We start from the raw sequence: 24,230 nt of genomic DNA, 5'->3' as shown, positions 1-24,230 counted from the left end.
GCCATTTCGTGATGCCATAAAGAGGAGCATTACAGTCGGGGAGGCACTAATTGAGTCCTTAAAAGTACGAAGAGACTTTTTATGGTGACTTGCTTTGAGGGATAGTGTTGCTCAATCAACCCAGTTGGGTAAAGTGCTGCAGGATGGAGGAAAATAGATCAGAAAGTGTAATTTCACAGAACAGAAAAATATAATTTTACCTGTCATGCTCATCTTTTATTAATTTGTTCATCTGTTAATTAATGTAACTTTTGAAAAAAATGTATTAATTGCCATATGTTGATATTGAAGCTTTGTTTTTTTTTATATACACAAATCTTTTGATTCTTGTAAAATCAGGAAAATAGTAAAGAAATAAAAATGAATCCATAAAGTGTCTTAACTGCTGAGTGCTTAAAGCCTGCATTTAAACTTTAATGAACCCTCTCATCTTGGCTCTCCTCTCTGCATTCTCAGAGATGATCACTGACAACCAGATCGAGATCGGCCAGCTGAAAGCCGAACTGAAGGACAAGGTGATGTACACATTGCTGCGGAAACATCGCCACCAGACCAAGAAGTCCAACCTTCGCTCTCTGGCCGACATCGGCAAGACGGTGTCCAGTGCAAGTAGGCTGTTTTCCACCCAGGAAAATGGTAACACTGATGCCAGTTTGGTGCAGTCTTTTAAAAATATTATTATGAGAAAAGTTAATGATCTCCTTTATAAGAATAATTTGCTTCCTGTATTGGGTTTGATTTAGATTTTGTTAGTTGAAGACAAAGATGTAGAGTGAGTTTTGAGGAATACCACAGTGTGTGATAAAGGACACACTGCTGCCCTCCTCTGCATGAAGCCACTGAACAGCAGTGCAGGTTCTAAGCAGATCGTTCCGATTGTGAAGAAAGCACCAAATTTGGCTCCAAGTGCCTTCGAGCATATAAAAGAATTTAAGGGTTGGACACACCTGGAACCAGTGATCTGCAGATGGCTGCCAGTTTACCAAATGTTTTCATGACTTTTACTGAAAGAAAAATGGTGGCGAGTTTTACCTAAAGTGTAAAGATGATTATAAATAATTATTAAATTGTCCTGGTAGACTGTCACATTTCTTTCTTTTTCTTTTATTCAGGTTTTTAGGCATTACGGTTCGGGTTATTAGGTCTTCAAAACATCCTGTGAAGATGGATAAATATGATGATTGTACTAATTCGGGCGTTTCTTTGTTGCAGGAATCTAATCTTATTTCTGGTGGTGGGTGCATGCATGTAATGCAGCTGCTCCTGTAACCTGATATGTTTATAATAAAGCTGGTTTCAGACGTTTGAAGGCAGAAATGTTTTGATGGTTCAGTTTTTTCTTGTTCTTTCCTGCATTTCTGCACCTTATGGCAGCCATTTTGAACATGTGGTGCCACGCCCACTCATTATGCATATTTCATGTGTGTCCCTCCCTAAATGAATTAAGCTTGGCCTAAAGGTTATACATGCCAACTTTCATGCTTTCTTCACAATCTGCAGAAATTGGTCCAATTTTTGGACCTTAGAACCTGGACTAAAGTTCCAGCAGGAACCTGAAGAGAACCAACCTGAACAACTCGCCCTTTATTTTATATTTCATCTTAACACCAAAGCTATTGAACAACTTGCTCACTAAAATGAGTTAAAGTTTAGAAATGTCTTTTGCACTTTAACACTTGAAGTGTACTCACTGTACTAACTGCATCACAGGGCTTTAAGTTTAAAGGGGATCTATTATTAGTCATGCAGTCATTAAAAAAGAGTGAACCCTCTTTCTGTTCTAAGGTTTTATGTGTCAGGACCCAGTTAGAAAAATGATCAGACCCTTAGCAGGATTTAAATGTATGTAATACAGCAGGAGATGGACACGTGTGATTTTACACTGCGTCAGTGTTTTTTTTTTTTTTTTTAAATAAAGCCAAAATGCTAAACCAGTGGTGGAAAAACATATAAGAAGTATAACCTGACTGCTTCCATAGGAATTAAGAGGCTATGCAGCAGCCAGGTGCTGCTAATCAAATACACTTGATTAACTGATCATAGGCAAGTGTGACCACATTTATAAATGCATGTATATGCTCAGAGAAATTAGACAAAAATAACCTAAGAGGGACACTTCAGACTCTACAGGCCTCAATGTGTTAGGTGTTAAAGTTCATGACAGCACAGTTAGAAAGTGTTGTCAGGAGAAGGCCTCCTCTCTCTAAAAGAGCATGACAGCTTTACAGAAAGAAAGCTGTGCGTAAATGAATGCCTGCAAACATCCATGAAGTGAAGCTGCACTGAAACTCCTCCACAACGATATGAGATACTGATGATGTCATACAGAAAAAGACTACTTCAGGTTAAGTGGTTCTACATGCTAACGAATCACGGTGTATGATTTTTCAAACTACTTCTGCTTTATTGACTTAGCTTTTCTTAAATAATGAAACAGTTTAATATGTAATGAGCTGTTGTTCATCTGATGTGTTTAAATCATTTTAAGAGCTGCTCAGGATCAGATGATTTTTTCTTTTATTGTCTCCTGATACATAAAACCTTAGAACTGAAAGAGGGTGTACTTTCTTTGTACCCTGATGTTTCCAATGGGGGTTACATCTATAATCAATAAAGGTCAAACCTTTAATGTGAGCACAATGGGTGCTGTGAAGAAGTGAGCTGATTCAAGATTTTATGACCCTATTAAAAGTTCACGGCCAGCAGAAATCATAAAACTGATGCAGAATTTGAGATTTAGTTACAGTGCTCCTGATTTATGCTAACAATAATGTTTAATTCAGTAACTATTAGTTTTGATTACATTTGTGAAAATACAAGTTTTATTTAGCTGTCACTTTTTGCTGAAAGTTATCAGAAAAAGAAACATTACAAAAAATAATATTTCACTCTCAGGCTCACTGGAATTTCACTCTGTCACAAAATCTTTAGTAAAGCAGCGCTCAGCCTCACCACACAGCTCTTACTGATGTTAACAGCACTTTTATTACTCCTCTGTAAAATATTGATGAACTAAATGTTTACTGTGTTGATGGTGTAATTAATCTGTTACCGGTAATGGGCCTTTGGAAAGTTATTTATTAGCCACAATTAGCTTTAAGAAACTTTCTCATGATCACAGAACCCTTCACTGTGGTCCTTCTTCCATCACAGTAATGATAAAGAGCCACACTGATAATTACTGATTGATCACCAACTTTTCAAGAATAATTTTTTTCTGATTTATTAAAGTACAGTTCAAACTTCTGTCCAGTGACCCATGGTCTCCTTGTTTAATTACGCCCCTCCTGTTGGTTCACTGCATCTCTGCACAGCTTGTAAATTCCACCTAAATCACGTTTTCAGACATTTTAACAGCCACTTGATCTTTTTTTTTTGCATTTAACCGATCTTCTGCTTTGGCTCAGTGGGCTTGTCTGTCAACTCTGCCTTCCATCTCTCTTTCCTTCTCTTTCCTTCCCTGGATCGGCTTTGATAACCCGCTGCTGCCACTAAAAGCCCGCAGTCCTCTTGAGAACTCTGTGACTTGCCTGTCAGGTCACATCTCAATGGAGGACTTGCAGACCCAAAGGAGCACCAGTATGGACTGGCTTAGTAAGTTCACAGGAGCCTTCGTTCACACTGCAGACCACTGATCAGCTCTCATTTGGCGACACAGAAACGATAACCAAAGATTTCATTTTTATTCCTAAACTGAGGCCAGATTGTGAAGTAGATCAGATCAGGTTGTGGAGAAAAACTAACACACACACACACACACACACACACACACACACACACACACACACACACACACGCACACGTACAAAGACGCCTTTTTTTTAGAGCTAGATTCACATTTTGCATCACACGTGTCAGTGTTTCACTTTGTGGCTCATTTTAATTCTATGTGACTCAGAAAGTTGCTGACATGCACATCTTTGTGTTGTTGTTGACTTGTGGACTGACAGATCTCACACCTGCAGCTTGAATGTAGTTTTAACCAACTTGAGATCGCAGTAGTGTTAGTACTTAACAGTGTATAACATAGTAACAGTGAATAGGTTTTTATTTGGTTTCACGTTAAAAACTCACTCCCTGCAGTTCAGGTTGTTTTTAAAAATGGAATTTTTCTCACCTAAATCACACTATAAAGATGAATATACTAAACAGTTTCCATCATGTGACTATTTAAATGAATTTATTATTGTTGGCTGCATCATACTGACATGCACGTTATTACCCACTGTTCCAAAGGGGCAGATGTTTGAAAGGCTACAGTGGCACCAGATCTTTGCATTCTTTGAGTTTTTGTACCCTCTGTGATCTCTGGCAGCTCCAGGACTGAAATCAGGTCACTGCTGTCACATTTCAGAACGATGTTCTGCCTAATTTCTGTTTCCACTCGTTAACTCCATCCTCGGTTTAATGTGCACCTGCTTCAGATGTAATAAGCATGTTAAAGCACATCAAGCTGATTGAAAGATGCACAAATAATGGTAATTTTAGTGTTATATAAACTAATTTGGACCACCTGCCCTTTTTTCATTTGAAATCCAACACAAAAGGTCAACATTAGGTCAACAGGAAGACAAAGTCAAACTTAATTTTTGTAATACAAGAAGATTTTTTTAGCTTTAAATACTGCAGTCTTACATCCTCTGTGGTAATTACTCTAAAAGCTGCTCACACATTTTTTAAATATTGGCCAGTTACTTTATCACAAATGATAGCCAGCGGTGTTTCTGTCCTACAGCATGCATATCTTTCTCTTCTTTCCTCCTGTGGCGATGCATGTGGAGAGCAAATTGTCTGGGCCACTGTGTTTTCCTGGGTATCTGCCATCCTCTTTTCCTCTTGAGTCTTAGACCCCAGTCAAGGTGAAGGTGGTCTAACTAGTCAGTGTTGCCATGTTTTAACAGATAGTCCCACCACAACTCACAAAAACCTGACGTCCAGCAGCCTGAACGACATCTCTGACAAACCAGAAAAAGACCAGGTGAGTCATCTTGATGTGTCTGCTGTCACTAAACATCACCAATCCCTCAGACTCTGAGCTGTGATGAGACATTTATATTTCTTGGAATATGAAGGTGATGGATTTCTGTGCAAAAGACTGGAGCAATGTAACACAGGCCTTTAAGGTGGCATAATTAAACCATTACTTAAAAAGCCATCACTGACCCAGCTGTCTTAGCTAATTATAGGCCAATCTCCAACCTTCCTTTTCTCTCAAAGACTCTTGAAAGAGTAGTTGTAAAACAGCTAACTGATCATCTGCAGAGGAACGGTTTATTTGAAGAGTTTCAGTCAGGTTTCAGAATTCATCACAGTACAGAAACAGCATTAGTGAAGGTTACAAATGATCTTCTTAGAGCCTCTTTAAGTGGACTCATCTCTGTTCTTGTCCTGTTGGACCTCAGTGCAGCTTTGATACTGTTGACCATAACATTTTATTACAGAGATTAGAGCATACTATAGGTATTAAAGGTACTGCACTGCAGTGGTTTGAATCATATTTATCTAATAGACTCCAATTTGTTCATGTAAATGGGGAGTCTTCTTCACACACTAAGGTTAATTATGGAGTTCCACAGGGTTCTGTGCTAGGACCAATTTTATTTACATTATACATGCTTCCCTTAGGCAGTATTATTAGAAAGCACTGCATCAATTTTCATTGTTATGCAGATGATACTCAGCTTTACCTATCAATGAAGCCAGATGACACACATCAATTAGTTAAACTGCAGCAATGTCTTAAAGACATTAAGGCCTGGATGACCTCTAATTTCCTGCTTCTAAATTCAGATCAAACTGAGGTTACTGTCCTCCCACAAATCTTAGAAACATGGTGTCAAACATGTTTTTGTAGGAAGGTGAGACTGCAGTGAGGATCAGGCTGTGGCTGATAAATGTGGCAGTGATCAATAGCAGAGAGAGAGAGAATGTGAGAGAAATTGTGGCATACCTCTCCTCAGGGCTCAGACTATCCTATCCTTACTGCCTATATGTGAACATGTCAAACAGCAGCTACAAATCTTATTGCCAAATTGTAATATTGGAATATTTCTCATTCTGGTGTGTGTGGGTCAGAAATATGATCTAAACACTGAATAAATGTAAAAAAAAAAAAAAAAGCAGAACTAAATGACTTATTTTACCTCAATTATTTTATTTTTCAGTCTAAGTGGATTTATGACTTTACCAAGTCAGATTCATTAGTCACTTTTTTGTGAAGAAATCAACTCTTCTCTGGACTGGACTGTGTGCATTCTCATTGCATGTACTGTCATATTTCACATGTCACGTTACGCCAGTTCACAGCAGACAATTGCTCATATGCTCTCATCCCAGACCAGTCGTGTGGGAGAAAAGAATTAGGTCAGAGCGACCCGGTCAGAGGGACCCAGTGAGTGCTCCTGTGGGACAGATTAGAGACAACCGGGCAGGAAACGAATCTCCTAAACCAAAGCTCTTCCACACCCACTCAGCCCATAAATACCATCCTGACGTTTCCACACGGAGTGATCTTGACTGATAAATGGTGCTAATTGTGAAGATAAGACAAAAATGAGAGCCAATAAGATTGAGAGTCTGGAATCATTGGAGGTGCACAGATGAATTATAAACACAAACAATTTTATTTCCAATTGATATTTTTCTCTTTGTAGTGCATTTGTTTTTACAAGTATTGATTTTAATTTTAGATATTAAAAAAGTATGTGTAAGACCTGAGTATCAATATCTAAATTTGATTTTCTATTATATTCAGCAGGCCATAACTGCTGCAAACCCAACACTGAAAATATTGGGAGAGTGTGTAAAGTATAGAAACAAAAAACACTGCAAACATCCACCAAGTCAGCTCGCTCTCTGGGCACTATTTACTTTTATGGGAATAGTATTAAATTTTGTATACACAATATTGCCAAAAGTATTCAGAGCCACACACAGCCTGGCACCTCCTCCTCATGCTGGTCACCCACTTGGTCTCACACTGCTGTGGGACGGCATCCCAATCTTCAACGAGCAATCATCCAGTTCAATAAACAACACCAACCAAAAATGCCTTCTTCCTCTTTTACCTGGAGGTGTTCCTGAGTCCACTCAGTGATTTCAGTGACTGAATCAGGCCTGTTTTTAATAGAGCCTAAAGGCCCACAGATGATATACCTATTAGTATCCAGTATTGATTTTTGGCCTTGTTTTCAGAATCCTTTGATGATGTGAGGAACATTATTCTGTAATTGTTCCTTAATTTAAAGATGTAGTTTTTTTCGGATTAGTGAATCTCATAGTGAAACTCTGCTCTTTTTATAACCAACCAAGTCACTGGCCTAATTAAGCTAATTAACTTAATTAACCTAATTAGTTGCAAAATGTTCCTTCAGCTGTTTCTTTTTAGGAGCGCTTACTTTCCCAGCTCTTTCTCCCCCCATCGCAACTTTAGAGACATGTTGCTGCAGTTAAATTCAAAACCACAACTTAAAAAAAACTTATTTAAAAATTGAATCTTATTGGCTATAATTTAACTGTAAAATCATAGTTAGCAAAATACACTAAGATGTTATTTTTCTTGAATGTAATTTCAGATTTTTAATCATCCCTAGACCTGCAGAACATTTGCAATATCAGCCTAATGTTTTCATTGGTGCTCAAATCATTGAAAATCTTTCTCCTGCCAAAAGCCTACAAAGTCTTGACAAGAAACAGTCTTAAAAAAAAACACATTATACATCATATCTCACTCAGATCCTTGTGCTTAACTGTGCTTGTGTTTAACTTTGAAACTGCTACTAAAAATCCACATTTTATGGGTGAAGTTATCTCCCAGCAGTTAATAGAAAAATACTTCAAGTCCACACAAACTGCATTTGTGCTGTAGGCCAGTACAGAGCAGATTCAGGTGTACGTGGTTTACGAGTGTGGTGTGGATTAGCGGGGATTGGACACAGGCTGTGTTGTGCAGTGGCACAGGTTTAACCTCTTGAATCATTTACAGACAAATTCTTTGCCAAGATGGCTCAACAGCCTCTGATTGGATCTGTTTGGCTTCTACCAGGGGAAGGTCACAGGTTCATGGGATTTCAGTTCTTGGAGGCTGAAGAAGCCCTGAATGTATTCCACATATGCTGGTCATGATGAGGAGGCGTAGGCTTAAAGCCAGGGTTGATTTTGATTTTATTTCCCTAGTTGAAATTATTGTTTTTATTCTATTACAAACTGGAACCTAGAAAGGTCTATTCTCTTTGTTTTACAACTCTGAATACGTATTAAAAGTTGCTCTCAGACTGCATTCGTCTATAGGTACAGAAGGCTGGTTGGCATCTATTTGCAGCATCAGTCTGATTGGAGGAAGCGTCACTGTTATGTGTTGCTGTCCAGTTTAAAGGCTGGCACAGCTGCTTTTAAAGCCACTATTATTTCTTACTCAGTTTGGTGCCTCACAACTTCAGCAGACTTGTCTGAACGGCTAATTAATTTCTTTTTAATAACAAGTCGATAAATAAAAAAAAAATGAGTCGAGTCTTTGCAGTTAAAAAAACAAAAATAAAGCACAAAAACACTAAAAGCAGGACCAAAAACATCCTAGCATGGAAAACACCCAGCGGGAATAAAACTATGATAAAATCCAAACTGAAGTCAAACTAAAGTAAAACTAACTTTCTGTAACATCTTTATTGCTTTGCTGCTGCTCCTCTCTTTGGGAAACACATTAGAGATGGACAGTAAGGATCGGCCCTCGTATAGATAGAATGCTCATTAAAGACACGTAGTTGACCTCTATTGTCCTGCCAGGAAGAAATGCAGACCCCATGTCACTACCAGTTTCTTGTTGAGGCACCATGGGAGCCTCCTGGTTTGGCATTTAAACTGAATGGGATTGTCTCGTTTGATATAGGTGTTTTCATTTCAAGTGCACGGTTTGAGACAGCTTGCTGGTGTGACCGGAGCTTTTAGCGACTCCTGTTGTTCTTCTCCTTTGTGCTTTGCAGCTGAATAACAAATTCATGAAGAAGTTGCCAAGAGACGCCGAAGCCTCCAACGTGCTGGTGGGGGAGGTGGACTTCCTGGATGCACCCTTTGTGGCGTTTGTTCGTCTACAGCAAGCTGTGATGCTGGGAGCCCTGACAGAGGTTCCTGTTCCCACAAGGTGCCTCAGATTAAGTCCGATCCTGACCTGTACTTCTCTGTGTTATTTATACATTTTTAACGGGACCTAGTATGCTTTTTCTTATCTCCTGTCACATATACACTAAAATCATGTTAAGGCCAAAGCTTCAAATGATGAGGATTCCCTATGTATAATTAAACCACATATTTTTTCCCACTTGTGGCTTTGAATGATGACCTTGAGCGAGAATATGGCCATCTCATAAACAGCTGTAGCAGTGAACACAGAAGCTCCACCTACCTGATGTTCAGATCTTCCTTTTGAGAGGGGCAGCCAATCAGAAGAAGCCCAAAGTGATTATCTTGAACTGTGAATCATGCAAAGCTCCTTTAGCACAGTCCAACAGGAAAAATACTCCCCTTTAAAGTCCAATAAAAAGTGGATTATGTGATATTTATGGATATTTTATTATGACCAACACGCTCTATAATGATTGAACTGATAGATTATTCAATCATAAATCTGAAAGATAAGTTTATGAAGGTGTTTTTTTATTGTACCCACCTGATGATGTTAACAAGTGTCATGAGGTTTGATCTCTGACCCTGTGCTAGTTTAAATGAAGGAGTCATCAAACATTAACTTTCAGTACCTCTCAGTGGAAATATTTAAAGCAGTTCTGATTATGTTATTTATACAATAATGTCCTAATTTATGGCGTCATATCTACTGCATCATCATGTGGCCTTCCATGGAGTAACTGACAGTCTGTACTGCTCTTTTCTGTATTGGAGGGGGTTGAATAGATGTTTTCCTATGAAGCAGCATCCTTAAAGTAAAGAACATGAAAATGTCTTTGTGCTCAGAGTGAATATATTTGGTGAATAGCACATTCACCTGTATGTGTGAGTAAACACTTTACAGTGGTTTATGGGTAAAGTAAAGATGCTATAAAGTCTTGACTCAGTATGTGACATCTGGACGAATGTAAACGGCCCCCTAAAAGGATTCTAAGTAAAAAATAATAGATTTTTTTTTAACCTCTAACCATTTCCTTCATTTTGCTTCAGATTTTTATTCATCTTGCTTGGACCGAAAGGCAAAGCGAAGTCATACCATGAGATCGGCCGAGCGATCGCTACGCTGATGTCGGACGAGGTTAGGCTGAGTTTACGTTCTTATGTTTTAAACGATAACCCCCCCTTAGGTTTTTCCACATGAGATACAAAGATGCATTTCAGCACAATGCCTGTGGTGTAATAATTATGTTTACATACCCAATATTGTCATTTATTTATTTTATAAATTACAATCTGGGAAGCTTGTGGTACTGCTGCGTTTAAATGAGTTATGTTTTCTGTTCGTGGAGTTTTGTAGCCTGACAGTTTCTGACTAGTTAAACTTTGAGCTTCTTCCTTTTTGTTCAACTAGCAGTTTCTTCATTTTCATGAAGTTTGTCACATAGTTTTATTGAGGTGTTATAGGGGGTCAAATACTGTTACTGTATCCACATTATGTACAAAGTTGTTGTCCTGTTGGAAAGAACTATGACTAGAGCTACTGCTACAGTTGTTATGATTACAAGCATGCGTGCACAGCAAGCATCCATATATGATGAGCTGAGTCATGTTCTACTATGGCTTAAAGCAGAGCATCCACAGTAACAGTGTACTGAAGACAAACAAGATAATATCATAAATTAAATCAATCAAATCATAAAAATTTACCTCATTAACATTTGTAGTTTGGATTGGCCAGTACTGAACAGACAGATTTGATTGACAGGTTATTGTCCCCGCTGATAAATATGACTCCGACTCTGACGTGTCGACACGTCACCAGCAGAAACAGCAGGCGTCCCTCAGAGTGGATTTGAGCTGCCCTGCAGGCTTCATTTATTTTACATTACTGCTTAAAATTTGAATTGACAGAGAGGCTCTCAGACCGGTTCACTTTCTGTGCAGAACTCCGTACCACCTACCCGATCATACAGAGAACACACAGTGTTTGATGGGTCGCAAAGTTTTATTACAAACTGGTTGAAAACCAGTCCGGAGACGATGGTGGTCTTTCTGACCGATAATTTTCACTGGAGTCTGAAGGAGGCGAGTTAACTTTGATTTCAGTGACACAGGAGGGTTCCCGTCACCTGCAGTTATCTCACATCTGATTACACTCAATAAAACAGCCCGATTAAACAAAAACAGAATTTTTTTGCTCAGCTTTAAATGGATGCCGGTCTCTGGAGGAGATGAGACCATAACCAGTGAACCACGTTAACCTCCCGTGAATATGGGGGGTTGATTTGCTGTCCCTGTGGACACAAAAATATTCACAGGACTGTATAATTGGTTGGTTATGAATAACCATGGACCCCCTGCCCCCAATGTCTTCTTTTTAATCGTTTTGCGCAGACCTTCAATAGTAAAGAATAAAATAAGTAAATTAAAAAATCAGCTCCTCCTTAATGTTATTCATGCGGGGGTACATTATGAGGTATTTTTGATGAAAAAATGCCTCTCTGTCCCCCTCCAGAGTTTTGGGATTTACCAGATGGGATTAGTTCACAATCCGTGGATCTGATATTGCAGTTTGCTGCCCCGTGACCCTGGATTCTTTGACAGGTGTCTTTTACACTTGACTGCCCCATCTCTCTCCCTCTGTGTGCTCAGGTCTTTCATGACATTGCATATAAGGCCAAGGACAGACAAGATTTGCTGGCCGGTATTGACGAGTTTCTGGATGAGGTGATCGTGCTTCCTCCTGGAGAATGGGACCCGACCATCAGGATAGAGCCTCCAAAGTCTCTTCCCTCCTCTGACAAAAGGTCTATAAACTCAAACTATAGCTTGCTTTTCCATGGTAAAAAAAACACTGCCAACTACTAGTGATGGTACCTAGAAGGGGTCATGTCACAGCAGCAGTGATCGAGACGTTTCCTTGTTGTGATCTTATCTGAAACCACGAGGGTTTACTGATTTAAGGATCTCAGGCTGTATATAAGTGTGCTGATCATTCATTAAACCCGTGACAGCACAAACACTTCATTCAGCCTGCATGAACTCTGCTTCAACTCCGCCACCTCGAACGTCTCACAAAAGCCACATAATAACCAGCAGGATGAAAACGTATTTGTAAGCACACAAATGATCAGTGCAAGATTTTAAGAAGTTTGTGACTAAAAGAGAAGAAAAGAAGAAAATCGACTGTCATCACCAAACTTGTAAGAAGCTGCAGATTTGAGCTGTCAGAGAAGAAGAGTGGCTGTAAAATCACTCAGGTGCATCCAGGTGGACAACAGTGCTCAGTTATGAAAGAGCAGCAGCTGGTTATATAAAGCTGCATGTTTAAGCTTTAAATCAACTTTCTGTGTGACTGCTCATCAATCATTGTATGAATGTTAGATTACTGAAGGTTGTACCAGTATCTGTACATATTTATATGACCCAAATCAGGTGATCTGCACAAATCTGTGCCTTTATTTGTATTTTAGGAAGAACATGTATGCAGGAGGCGACTCTCAGATGAACGGAGACATGCCTCACGACGGCGGTCACGGAGGAGGACACGCAATAGGCGACGAGCTGAGGAAGACGGGAAGGTATGAAACTGAACCAAAGCAATATTATCTGCATGGAGATGGAGCATCACGTGACCTTTCTACGACTGAAAATGCAGCAGTCGGTGGCCATTGTCTAAAGTCTTTTTCCAGCACCGACCTGTGATGTAATTATGTGATGACAGTAAAAATTCTTCCAGTGTCAGCGTTTACGTTTGTACATCAGTTTATTCAAATCTTGCTTTTGTTGGGTTTAATGTTCCATTTTGCTGACAGTGACTCCTCTTCTGTCTGTTTTCAGGTTTTGTGGGGGTTTCAAACTTGACATTAAGAGAAAAGCGCCTTTCTTCGTCAGTGACTTCACCGACGCGTTTCACATTCAGGCCCTGTCGGCCATTTTGTTTATTTACCTGGGAACTGTGACAAATGCCATCACCTTTGGCGGTCTGCTGGGAGACGCTACAGAGAACATGCAGGTCAGACCGTGAACCATCTGACGGTTTGAAGTTAACCATTTATGCCCTGACCTTTGCCCTGACGGTTTCCCACCATGCGTGCAGGGTGTGTTGGAGAGCTTTCTGGGCACAGCCATTGCTGGTGGTGTTTTCTGTCTGCTGGCTGGCCAGCCTCTCATCATCCTCAGCAGCACCGGCCCCGTCCTGGTGTTTGAACGGCTGCTTTTCAACTTCAGCAGGTAGCTCTCTGTTTGATGCATCCTCATAAACTTAAATGAATTAAGAATAAACAGGAGCAGGCGCCGGTTTGTGGAAGCTGCCATGTTCTCCCACCACATTTGAATACCGTGGCCGGGAAGGACGTCTCCTTTCTGACTGATCACGTATGAAATCCAGCCGGCTTCTTGTTTGCTGCCCCTTGCGCCTGAGATGGCCACATTAGGGATGTCTGCTCTCACTGACATCACAAAGAGCCAGCTCATCATTCAGAGCAGTCTGAAGACTGATTTCTTGCATATATAACAGCATATATTTTGAGACTGTTAGGCTATTGCTAAAAAAGTTTGCTTGTTTCTTTTTTGTCATTTAGAGATAATGATTTTGACTACCTGGAGTTCCGCCTGTGGATCGGCCTGTGGTCGGCTTTCTTCTGCCTGGTGCTCGTGGCCACCGACGCCAGCTACTTGGTCCAGTACTTTACGCGGTTCACTGAGGAGGGCTTCTCCTCTCTCATCAGCTTCATCTTTATCTATGATGCCTTCAAGAAGATGATCAAACTAGCTCACCACTATCCCATCAACTCTGACTTTAGAATGGAATATGTCACGCGGTACGACTGTCTCTGTATGGCTCCTACTGTCATAGGTGAGTAATCGTACACTGTGCACTCTGGTTGATCCATGCGTGCCAATAAGCCACTTTACTATTGAATGGTTTCTCTTCTGGAGAAAACAACATGATCTGGTTAACGTCTGATTTCCAGTTAGAGAAGAAGCTCAGCTTACAGTAATTCTGTAAGAAACGAGGGAACAGCAGAAGTTTAGATGAGTTAGCAGCTGAGACGTCATCTGTCCACAGCCAGGGAAACCAGCTGCATTCATGACTAAAACTGTGTGGGGCAAACACAGAACAATTCTTATGCATGTTTTTACATTGGATTTGATAAATCTGTGCATGAACCGCCTCTTTAACAAATCCAAACACAGTGAAATCGTTGATTTTTACTCTTGTCTTTCACCAGTGATACACTGAACTTTAGATTAATGCCTGAACTGTTTTTCCCTTTTAATTTCTGATGAAGATCTTTCACTTTTATCAGAACATGTAGGTTCTCCTTTCCATAAAGTTACTAAGAGAAAGTAATGCATCAAACCTTTTTGTCAGATTACAGTAACGAGCATTTACCGTCTCAGTAGTAAATTATTTACACACTCTTGATTACTTACAAACCTTTGCGCTCTCATTTGTTCTGTTTTTTGATTACAGCCTCATGCTAGTTTCCCTGCTTAGTAAAATTGGTCCTTTGACATTTGGGTGCAGCCAAGTAACTTTATAGATATCAATGGTTATTCCTGAGAGCACTTTATCATGCTAACTAATAACTGATGTTGGATGGAAAATAATCACAGTAACAACTCATAGCTGAGCTTTGTGCTGATTGTCAGATGTCAAAATATGACCACTGTAAAAATGATCGAACCTCTTTAACGTCTGTGCAACATTTGAGTCGCGCTGCTCTGGAAACTTTTTTGTGACAAATTAAAACTTATGGCATTGTGCTGTGTGTTGTTTAAAACTCTCGTGCTGAGAGGGAACCTGGTTTGTTGTTTTCCAGCAGAAAACAGTACAGAGCTCGTTGGTGATCCTTTAGAAGGAACTTCAGTCTGGATCTGGAACAACACCGATCTGGTGCGTCTCTCCCTTTTTATTTGCCGCCCTCTAAAAAAAACCTCAAACGTACCGTTGTTCAAACGAACAGTTTTTGCTGCGTCACCTTCATAGTCAAATCTGCAGCAGACTGTAAGTGTCACCAGTTTGCCTGAAATTAGCAATGATACACTTTAATCTTAATGCTGTTGGATTTCTTTGTCAGTGAAACTCTTTCATAAATCTGATTACAAGCAAAAATTTGGAAGTGAGAGACTAAAATTCTCAAGCAGCCATCTGGGTTTAATTTCCAGTTCTATATTTCATCTGTTTGTTTCTCACGTGCAGCCTGTGAATGCCACGTGGTCGTCCCTCACGAGGACAGAGTGTTTGAAGTACAAAGGAGAGCTGGTGGGGGAAGCCTGCAACTTCGTGCCGGACATCACCCTCATGTCCTTCATACTGTTCTTTGGCACTTACACCTGCTCCATGTGTCTAAAAAAGTTCAAGACGACCCCATTTTTCCCCACCACTGTGAGTCGCCATGCTGAGCTAATTTCACTGAACAAGCCATGTGTAAAGGAATTAAATGAAATTCCCGCCTGTTTGTGGAGCAGCAGGTTACAGAGATGCTTTGTGTTTTCCCTTCATGCAGGTGAGAAAACTCATCAGTGACTTCGCCATCATCCTGGCCATTCTTATCTTCTGTGGGGTTGATATGCTTGTAGGAGTTGATACTCCTAAACTCATCGTGCCAAGTGAATTCAAGGCGAGTCCCCCTCCTCCACCCAAAGCATTAAAGTTCATATTTGTCATGTATGAGGTGTCAATAAAGTCAAAATATTTTGTGAGTCATCTCAATAGACTGTATCTAAAAGACAGATATAGCCACTTCTGTTGGGATCCATCATCCACTCAATGCAGCCACACTCTAATTATGCATAACTTGAACCTTAATATAGTCTGAGGGACAGATCAATAAATGTTTTATGGGCAGGAAGTAGCAACTGTAGCTTAGGTTGTAGAGGTAATGTAGGGTTGTTGGTTTAAAGCCCATCTTGTCCTCTCCACACGTATGCAGTTCCTTAAACAAGACCTCAGGGTCGGCCTGTGCAGGGATGTGTTTGGGTTGCTGTGCCAAATGTGTACAATTGAAATCTATCTAAAGTGTTGACACTTTGTGTTGTTGTCTTCTTTCATTGTAGCCAACAAGTCCAAACCGGGGCTGGTTTGTGGCCCCGTTTGGAGGAAACCCTTGGTGGGTTTATCTGGCGTCTGCTCTTCCTGCCCTTCTGGTCACCATCCTGCTCTTTATGGACCAACAGATTACTGCTGTGATTGTCAACAGGAAGGAGCACAAGCTCAAGGTAAATGGAAATCTTTGCTGTGGAAATACTGATCAATCCAACAAAAACAGCTCTGAATCAGGTGCAAGAGTTTTCCCTTTCAGTTTCTCTTTTCTGATTCATGCAACATGACGATTTTCATGTGTTTCACATAACAAACTCCAGTCCCTCCAGGACACCGGATACCTTCACACTGTAGCTAAACATCATTCTTCTCATGGGAGTGAGAGATATGTCACAACAGTACTACCTGATATTTTCAGGGAGTCACTGCTGAAGATAACCAGTCATTTTCTTTGGTTTCGGTGGGGTATTTGTCCCTTTGAAGGATGAATGGTGGAACAGCACGTTGGTCCTTATTCAGCAGGGTTTTAGGTTTGCCTATATCTGCAGCTGTGCTCTGCTTACTGTCAAGCCTGAACTCACACACGTTACCTCTGACCTTGTTTGTTGCCTGTACCAGAAAGGGGCAGGTTACCATCTGGATCTGTTCTGGGTGGCTGTTCTGCTAGCAGTTTGCTCCTTCATGGGTCTGCCATGGTACGTGGCTGCCACCGTCATCTCCATCGCTCACATCGACAGTCTGAAGATGGAGACTGAAACATCAGCTCCCGGAGAGCAGCCAAAGTTCCTGGGTGTGAGGTAAGAACAATGTAAAGAAAACGCCGCCATACATATTATGATACGGACAATAATCGAAGACCTCGAGGTCAGCTTTAGTTTAGCCTGTAAGAAATGAGCGGTCTGAACTGTCAGGCTGAACCCCACTGCTGTAGCGCCATCTGTAGGTGAGATTCCAGCAAGGAGAAGGCAGCATCACTTTTTGTGAGCCTGCACCGATGTTCACACAGAGAGTAAACAATGTTGGGAATCTTCCAGATATTTCATGTACTAAATTAAAGATGGAAATGATTCAGTTCAGTTTTATTTATATAGCACTAAATCATAACAGTCACCTCAAAGTGCTTCATACTGAGAGGTAAAGACCCTACAGAAATGCAGAGAAAGTGCGTTCAAAGGATGGACTGTGGTGTGAACTGAAAGAAAGACTTTTGCTCAGACTTTGCTGCTAAAACATGAAGAACTCTGCAAATAGCTGCAACAACAATGAATCAGTTCTTCACTAAAAACAGGTTTCGTAGTTCTGAGATGTTTTTGGGGCCTTAAGCTGCTGCAGGTCTTGAGTTAAACTTGAGAAAAGTTTTTATTTATTTATCTTTTTTTTCTAGGCTGTATGAGAATAAACGGACATATACCGCCCAAGCACTGACATTTTGTGACATCATGTGGACCTCTGCTGTTAGCAGTGCTAACGTTAGCCACGCTCAGTAGACACATCAGACTCTTGGTGAAGAACTTGATTGCAGTTGTTGTGGCAGTGGGCACTGGCATCAGTGAAGTGTAACCCTCTTAGCCATAGATTTCTAGAGCCAGTTAGTGTGAATATGAACCGCACACTCATCGTTAGTGACGTTTGATTGACAAGTAATTATCAATTTTGAAACATGACCAAGATTTACAATACAGACTTAATTTTTTTGTATGACCCCAAATGAGTGACTGAGACCACAGACTCATCAGAAAAGTGTTTACAGGTTGAGGCAGAAGCTGTTTTCCTGTAGTCTTCAGCAGGACCAGCAGCCTTTTTGCACCCACAGTTATCGCCATCTGGTGGCCGTCACATAGACTGCAGGCTTAAGGCACCTCTGCACTGGCTTGAAGCTACAGCATGTTCATATTTTTCAATACGCTCACAATCTCTGAACAATTCTGCATCAGTCTAATTTGAGGTAATGAAAATAACACTTCAAGTGTAATAAACACATCATTGCTGGGTTGTCAGCTGGTCTGAATAAATGTTTCAGTGTGAGACAACCAGTGTTCCTCTTTCTCGTCCCCTGAGGGTTTTAAACAATTATCTATCATTAAGCCGTATTATTGAGAATGTTACATTTTATTTTCTTTCATCTGCCCGGTTCTTCCTTTTCGTGTTCATTTTTATTTTAAGTGTTTTTTGATTGTTTTCATGCCTGACGTCCTCCCCAGCCTCCTGATGTGTCAGCTGTAAGCTGAGCTAACAAACTAAAACTGAGACATCCGCACTAACTCTGAACCCTCTACAAACACTGTTTTTGGCTAAAATACATTAAGAACTGGCAGCTGATCAACATCTTCAAATTCGTTATTCAGGTGGCTTCAAATCCGAGTGTATGTCAAACGAAGAGCTCCAGCGTTACAGTTTTCTTCTTGTGTACTTTCCTGTGTTTTTGCAGAGAGCAGAGGGTCACCGGTGTGTGCGTGTTCGTCCTCACAGGACTGTCTGTGTTCATGTCTCCAATTTTAAAGGTAATTAATCTTGTTTTAAATTTTTATTTGGTGCTTCAGTCATTTGATCTCAAGTTCAATGATTTCACCGTATAAAGTGATTACAGCTGCAGGCAGAGCAGCCTTCACAGACCGAATGCCAACAGCCTCTGTGACTGATTTGTTGACTCGTCGTGTCAGTTTTAAACTGTCAGCTTACTTTAAGATGATTTTCATCGATGTCCTTCTAGAAGCAGATGTTGCCACTCAGCAGCCATCTTGGTAACACCTCTGGGGAGTTTTTTAGGCATTTATTTTGTCTCCCTTTAGTATTACAGCACAAGGTTAAATGCTGTTTTAAAGTGGATCCTTTGCTTCTCTCAACAAATCCTAATTCATGTTATTTTATCATAAGCCAGGAAAAGGTCAAAGGTGCTCCGACCTTCATCTTTTCTCTGATAAAGAGTGACACTGATGCACGATTAGCTAATGTGTCCCGTCTCAGGTTAATCTACTTGAGTTCCACTTGCCTTGAGACGACCTCTGCTGTGTATTATTGCTTCATAAATTAAACCGAGCTGATTGAAATGAATCAATCCTAAAATTTCAAAGCTGCATTAAAACGCAGTGACTTAACGTGGGGGATGGAAACAAAACGATGATGATAGTTTGTCCTGTGCAGCAGGTGGGTCATGTTGCTATGTTGAAGAGGATCTACAGTTACCTGGATAAAAATGAAATTAGACTTCTCCACCTCTTGACATTTTATTTGTCAAATAAAATTTGAAAGCATAAACTCATTTCTTTATCAAACTGCTCGTAAACCTGCATACTAAACTCACTGATTGCTGCTAAACTGCGGTCTACACGGATGAAGTCAGAAATCAGCTTGTGAGCCTCTAAATGAAAAGTTTATAAAGGCGTTATTAACTTTAATCTTTGGACTCTTTCACAAAAGGAATAACCCCGAGGCGGTTCAGGGTAACGGATGGTCCACGAGGAGCTACACCTCCATTTAATTAAGAGATGAAATAGATAAACTGACACTCACCTCAAGTTTACATATAAATATTTTTGAATCTCTTTATTGACATGCACTGAAACAACAAATGAAAGCTGTGTTCTATAGCACAATCAGTGAATATGTCATTTTATAGTGAGTAACCAGTTTTGGACCAGCAGCTGTTCTTTCCCGTCGCTGCTGACAGCTGTGCGGTCATTCGGCTGCTCTTCCTGCAGCTATGAAATGCAACATTAGAGTAGTGCACGTGCTGCTGTGGGCAACTTACTGTTTCAACGCCTCAAATTCAGAATAAATTGGATACAACTGAGTGATTTTTGTATCTCATTTTGCCCGCTGACCTTTATAGACTCAGTATGGTCTGTTTGCATTCTAGTTCATCCCAATGCCTGTGCTGTATGGAGTCTTCTTGTACATGGGGGTCGCTTCTCTCAATGGAGTGCAGGTAAATGGAATATTTTTATATTATTTTATAAAAATCTGAACATTTAGACTACAGAAAAAAAAACACAATTACTTTATTTCAGCAAATTAAAGCAATTTGAAGACTGGTGGAAAAAAAATCTCATCCAGCTGTTTAACCTCCGTTTCCTGTTAAGAAATTAGGGTTAAATGGGACAAACAGATCCAGGAAGTGCTGAGTTTGGTAGTGTTTGTGGATGGTCCAGGTTTGAAGTAATAAAGCCGTGGAGTCATGGATGATCAGCACGGTGCACGGTTGCTTGTTTCAAATGCAGAAATCTTAATCTGTCTTGCTGCTTTTTCTCCTTTGAGGTAGTCCCTCAGGATAAACAGCATCATGCTGCAAAATTAACGGGACAAACGGGAGCTGATCGGCTGAGGCTTAACACTTAAAAATAAAAGGCGTGTCTCAAAGGATTCTGCAGCTGAAATAAATAAAGTCACCCGTATAATTATTTGCACAATTTTCTCTATTTTAAGTCCAAATGCTTTCAAAAGGAACAAATGAGTTTCCAAGAAACAGTAAAAAAGCAGTGACATTTACTCACTAGTACTTTGCTAAGTTAAGGCTTTCAGAGCTCTCTGTCATATTAATTTATGCCTGGATCTCTCTGTAGTTTATGGATCGTCTCAAGCTTCTTCTGATGCCAGCGAAGCATCAGCCAGATCTGGTTTACCTGCGACACGTCCCCCTCCGGAAGGTCCACCTCTTCACCTTCATGCAGGCCCTGTGCCTGGCACTGCTCTGGATCCTCAAGTCCACTGTGGCTGCCATCATTTTCCCCGTCATGGTGAGATTTGGCTAATGCTGATTCTTCAAAAGAAAAAAGTATTCTGGAGTATATAGCTTACTAATATGTTATTATTAGTAACATATTTACCCTGCTCCCAGAGGGGGACCGGGGGATTGTTTTTGGTATGTCTGTCTGTTTAACAATATAACAGCAGAACTATCAGTCTGATTCATATTAAATTTACATGAACGATGGCCAGTGACCCCTAGATCACCTGATTAAATTTTTGCGAATAACTTGAGAACAGGATGTTCAAATTCACACCATAGATGCACCTACTAAAAATCTCGGTGACTTTGACCTCAAGGTCAAAGGAAAACAGGGAGTTTATTGTCAATGTGCTGTTTTAAAGATCAAAAATAAATAATAAAGAATTACATTATATTGCCTAAAGGATTCACTCACCACCCAAATCATTGAATCCAGGTGTTCCAGTCACTTCCACGGCCACAGGTGTATAAACCAAGCACCTTGGCATGCACACTGCTTCTACAAACATTAGTGACAGAATGGGTCGCTCTCAGGAGCTCAGGGAATTATAGCGTTGTACCGTGATTGGATGATATCTGTTGCTACTGGCCTGCACAGAGTCCTGACCTCAGCCTGATAGAACACCTTTGGGATGAATTAGAGTTGAGACTGTGAGCCAGACCTTCTCTCCAACATCAGTGTCTGACCTCACAGATGTGCTTCTAGAAGAATGGTCAGAAATTCCCATAAACACTCCTAAACCTGTGGAAAGCCTTCCCAGAAGAGTTGAAGCTGTTATAGCTGCAAAGGGTGGGCCCACATCATAATAAACTGTATGGATTAAGAATGAATCCATTCTGTTTCACACACACATATGAACTGAAGTTCATATGTGTGTGTGAAACAGACAAACAAATACTTGTGTGTCATGAATTATGCTCACAACCCAGAATTAAAGAGGTTGTGATCAGAAATGCATTTTTAGTTAAAGTGCAGATTGTTCCTCGAAAGCTTGTTTTCAGTACTGAGCTGGTGATAAACAAGCAGAGATTGTCAGCGTTTATGTAACCGTTATAATGCAGGATTGTCCTCCAGCAGGATGCTGTAATGAAATTTATTGCACATTAGACTTGAAGACTTATTGAACTGATTGATCAGATTTGATGTGTTAAAGCTTCATTTATCATTCATGTTTTTGTAACTGCCTAAAAAAGAACATTTAAAAGCTCATGTTTACAAGAGAAATATTCATAGAATTAAGGCTCTGATATAACCATCTCCCAGTCTGCTCTTACCACCTTTACCTGCTGCTTTCAGATCCTCGCTCTGGTCGCCGTCAGAAAGGGAATGGATTACATGTTCTCCCAGCATGACCTCAGCTTCCTGGATGATGTTATCCCGGAGAAGGACAAGAAGAAGAGAGAGGACGAGAAGAAGAAAAAGAAGAAACATGGCAGCTTAGACAGTGACGGTGAAGACGTAAGTTTTGGATATGAAATGCATCAAGTTTCCTCAAACCACAAAAACAAGCAGATAACTTTTTTTCCTCCACTTTGTTTTATGTTCTGACTCACTCTCACTCTTCACCGTCTTGCCACACCAGGAACAGCATTGCATTAAAAAAAATATATAATTAATGACTTTGCTCCATTTTTTACACTTTGCAGAGCATCCAGTGGGTGAACTGGACCCTCTAACAGCCCCCCCGCTCTGAATTATTCATTTATGACTGATTTTCTTGTAGCCCAAAACTGGATATGCCTGGGAACAACTCTGAGAAAAGAAAAGTTTCCAATGATGCCGTTTCCTCTCTCCAACAGTCTGACTATCCTTACAATGAGAATATTCCCAGCATTAAAATCCCCATGGACATGATGGAGCAGGAGCCCTTCTTAAGTGATAAGGCTTCTGACAGTGAGTAGATGCAAACTACCTGCAGCACAGAGGAAACCTACTTCCTGCACCTCGTTAACTCGTCTTCCTTCTTCTGTCACTAAAGACCTGCTGCAAACTTCGTCTGTAACTGCATGATATTAACACTTCCTTTTCCTTCTTATCCTTCACACTTCCTTTCAAACATGCATGAAAGCTGCTCACGTTCTACCTCTGATTATGATGTTCGTCTTTCTTGTCTCATGCTTGAATTATATCCACTCACTGGCTTCTGTCCTTACTGCAATGAATACAACAATATGTGTTCATCTTTCATACGCAGTGTACGATGAGCACTTCCTTTATCAAGTCATACGACATTGTAGAAGCTGGATTCACTTGCTGGTTTGTCCTCACAGTCTCTGCCACACTGGTCTGATCGGGTGTGAAATGTGTGTGTCAGAGAGTATCTTACAAACTGGCGTGGATGCTGTAAACTAATGGCTGTTTTCTTTTTCCTGCAGGAGAGAAGTCCTCATCATTCCTTGAACGACACACATCGTGCTGAGCAGCTTCGCTTCTACCAGGCCAACTACCTGTCCAGGTGAGGTGTGTGTGTGTGTGTGTGTGTGTGTGTGTGTGTGTGTGTGTGTGTGTGTGTGTGTGTGTGTGTGTGTGTGTGTGTGTGTGTTTGTGTGTGTGTGTGTGTGTGTGTGTGTGTGTGTGTGTGTACTGGATGCTCACAGTCACAGACTGTGCAGCTCACCTGAGGGGCCAAACAAAATGGCAAAGAAACAAAATCGAGCTTCCACCGGTTTCCGTTTGCATTTAATAATGACAGAAGCATCAAAGATGGTAAAAGGTCAGAATGCGAGCTAACTAGCCCCACACGTAATGCTAGCCTGAACTTTAAAGGTCAGCTGGGCTAATTAGCTTACCTGTGGCTAAACTGTGTTTTTCTCAAGGGGAAGCAAAGCACCGGGCGCCACTCGGCCGCTCAGCTGTCTCCTCTCTCATGTCCTGCATCCTGCACCCTTCATACCTGCTAAAGAGTGAAAGGAGTCTGAAGACTTTTACTCTGCTTTCTTTGATTATAGAATAAAATTAAGAAGCTAAATTTTATTGAGCTCTTCTCTGCGTTATTCTCCTTTTATTGAACAGATTTCTATTTTAGTGAGCTATTATTTTATTTTGTTTTTAGCTGAGTTTACTTTTTCTACAACTTTAGGGTTAAATAAAGTTTATCAGAAATAAATGATAGATGACACAGACACTTAAAAACCAAGACCTCTAAAATGCACCCTTTGTAGTCCTTTCAGATGGAATTACTGTTATCAGGGAGCCTCGTGTGCTTAAGAGGAAGAAATGACCATTTACCTGTTTCATAAGCTGCAATTTCACTGCACAGACACTGAAACGGGTGACATGCATGCTTCCATGCATATCAGCCATTTCAACAGTCTTTGAGATTTTGCCCTTTGGAC

At 40.5% G+C, this 24,230-nt stretch overlaps 1 protein-coding gene across 8 annotated transcripts in view; it reads left to right on the top strand.

Moving 5' to 3' along the window:
* The window catches only part of slc4a4a (solute carrier family 4 member 4a), a 64,082-nt gene that overhangs the window by 32,631 nt on the left and 7,221 nt on the right, over nucleotides 1–24,230 (top strand). For 2 of the 8 annotated variants that reach the window (XM_030723509.1, XM_030723504.1), the window contains 20 exons: nucleotides 457–636; nucleotides 3,499–3,594; nucleotides 4,902–4,978; nucleotides 8,979–9,136; nucleotides 10,168–10,255; nucleotides 11,770–11,924; nucleotides 12,591–12,698; nucleotides 12,958–13,132; nucleotides 13,217–13,350; nucleotides 13,701–13,975; nucleotides 14,946–15,019; nucleotides 15,326–15,511; nucleotides 15,633–15,746; nucleotides 16,183–16,344; nucleotides 16,787–16,965; nucleotides 18,597–18,669; nucleotides 20,025–20,093; nucleotides 20,728–20,901; nucleotides 22,192–22,353; nucleotides 23,271–23,350. In XM_030723509.1, coding sequence (XP_030579369.1) covers nucleotides 457–636; nucleotides 3,499–3,594; nucleotides 4,902–4,978; nucleotides 8,979–9,136; nucleotides 10,168–10,255; nucleotides 11,770–11,924; nucleotides 12,591–12,698; nucleotides 12,958–13,132; nucleotides 13,217–13,350; nucleotides 13,701–13,975; nucleotides 14,946–15,019; nucleotides 15,326–15,511; nucleotides 15,633–15,746; nucleotides 16,183–16,344; nucleotides 16,787–16,965; nucleotides 18,597–18,669; nucleotides 20,025–20,093; nucleotides 20,728–20,901; nucleotides 22,192–22,353; nucleotides 23,271–23,350 — 2,719 coding nt within the window. Of the gene's footprint in view, nucleotides 1–456; nucleotides 637–3,498; nucleotides 3,595–4,901; nucleotides 4,979–8,978; nucleotides 9,137–10,167; nucleotides 10,256–11,769; nucleotides 11,925–12,590; nucleotides 12,699–12,957; nucleotides 13,133–13,216; nucleotides 13,351–13,700; nucleotides 13,976–14,945; nucleotides 15,020–15,325; nucleotides 15,512–15,632; nucleotides 15,747–16,182; nucleotides 16,345–16,786; nucleotides 16,966–18,596; nucleotides 18,670–20,024; nucleotides 20,094–20,727; nucleotides 20,902–22,191; nucleotides 22,354–22,694; nucleotides 22,789–23,270; nucleotides 23,351–24,230 lie in introns of all 8 variants that reach the window. The other 6 variants (XM_030723507.1, XM_030723506.1, XM_030723511.1 and 3 more) reach the window with 6 other exon arrangements.

Source organism: Archocentrus centrarchus, unplaced genomic scaffold (genome assembly GCF_007364275.1).
Source record: "Archocentrus centrarchus isolate MPI-CPG fArcCen1 unplaced genomic scaffold, fArcCen1 scaffold_26_ctg1, whole genome shotgun sequence".
NCBI lineage: Eukaryota > Metazoa > Chordata > Actinopteri > Cichliformes > Cichlidae > Archocentrus > Archocentrus centrarchus.
This window is presented reverse-complemented; position numbering and strand designations above follow the sequence as displayed.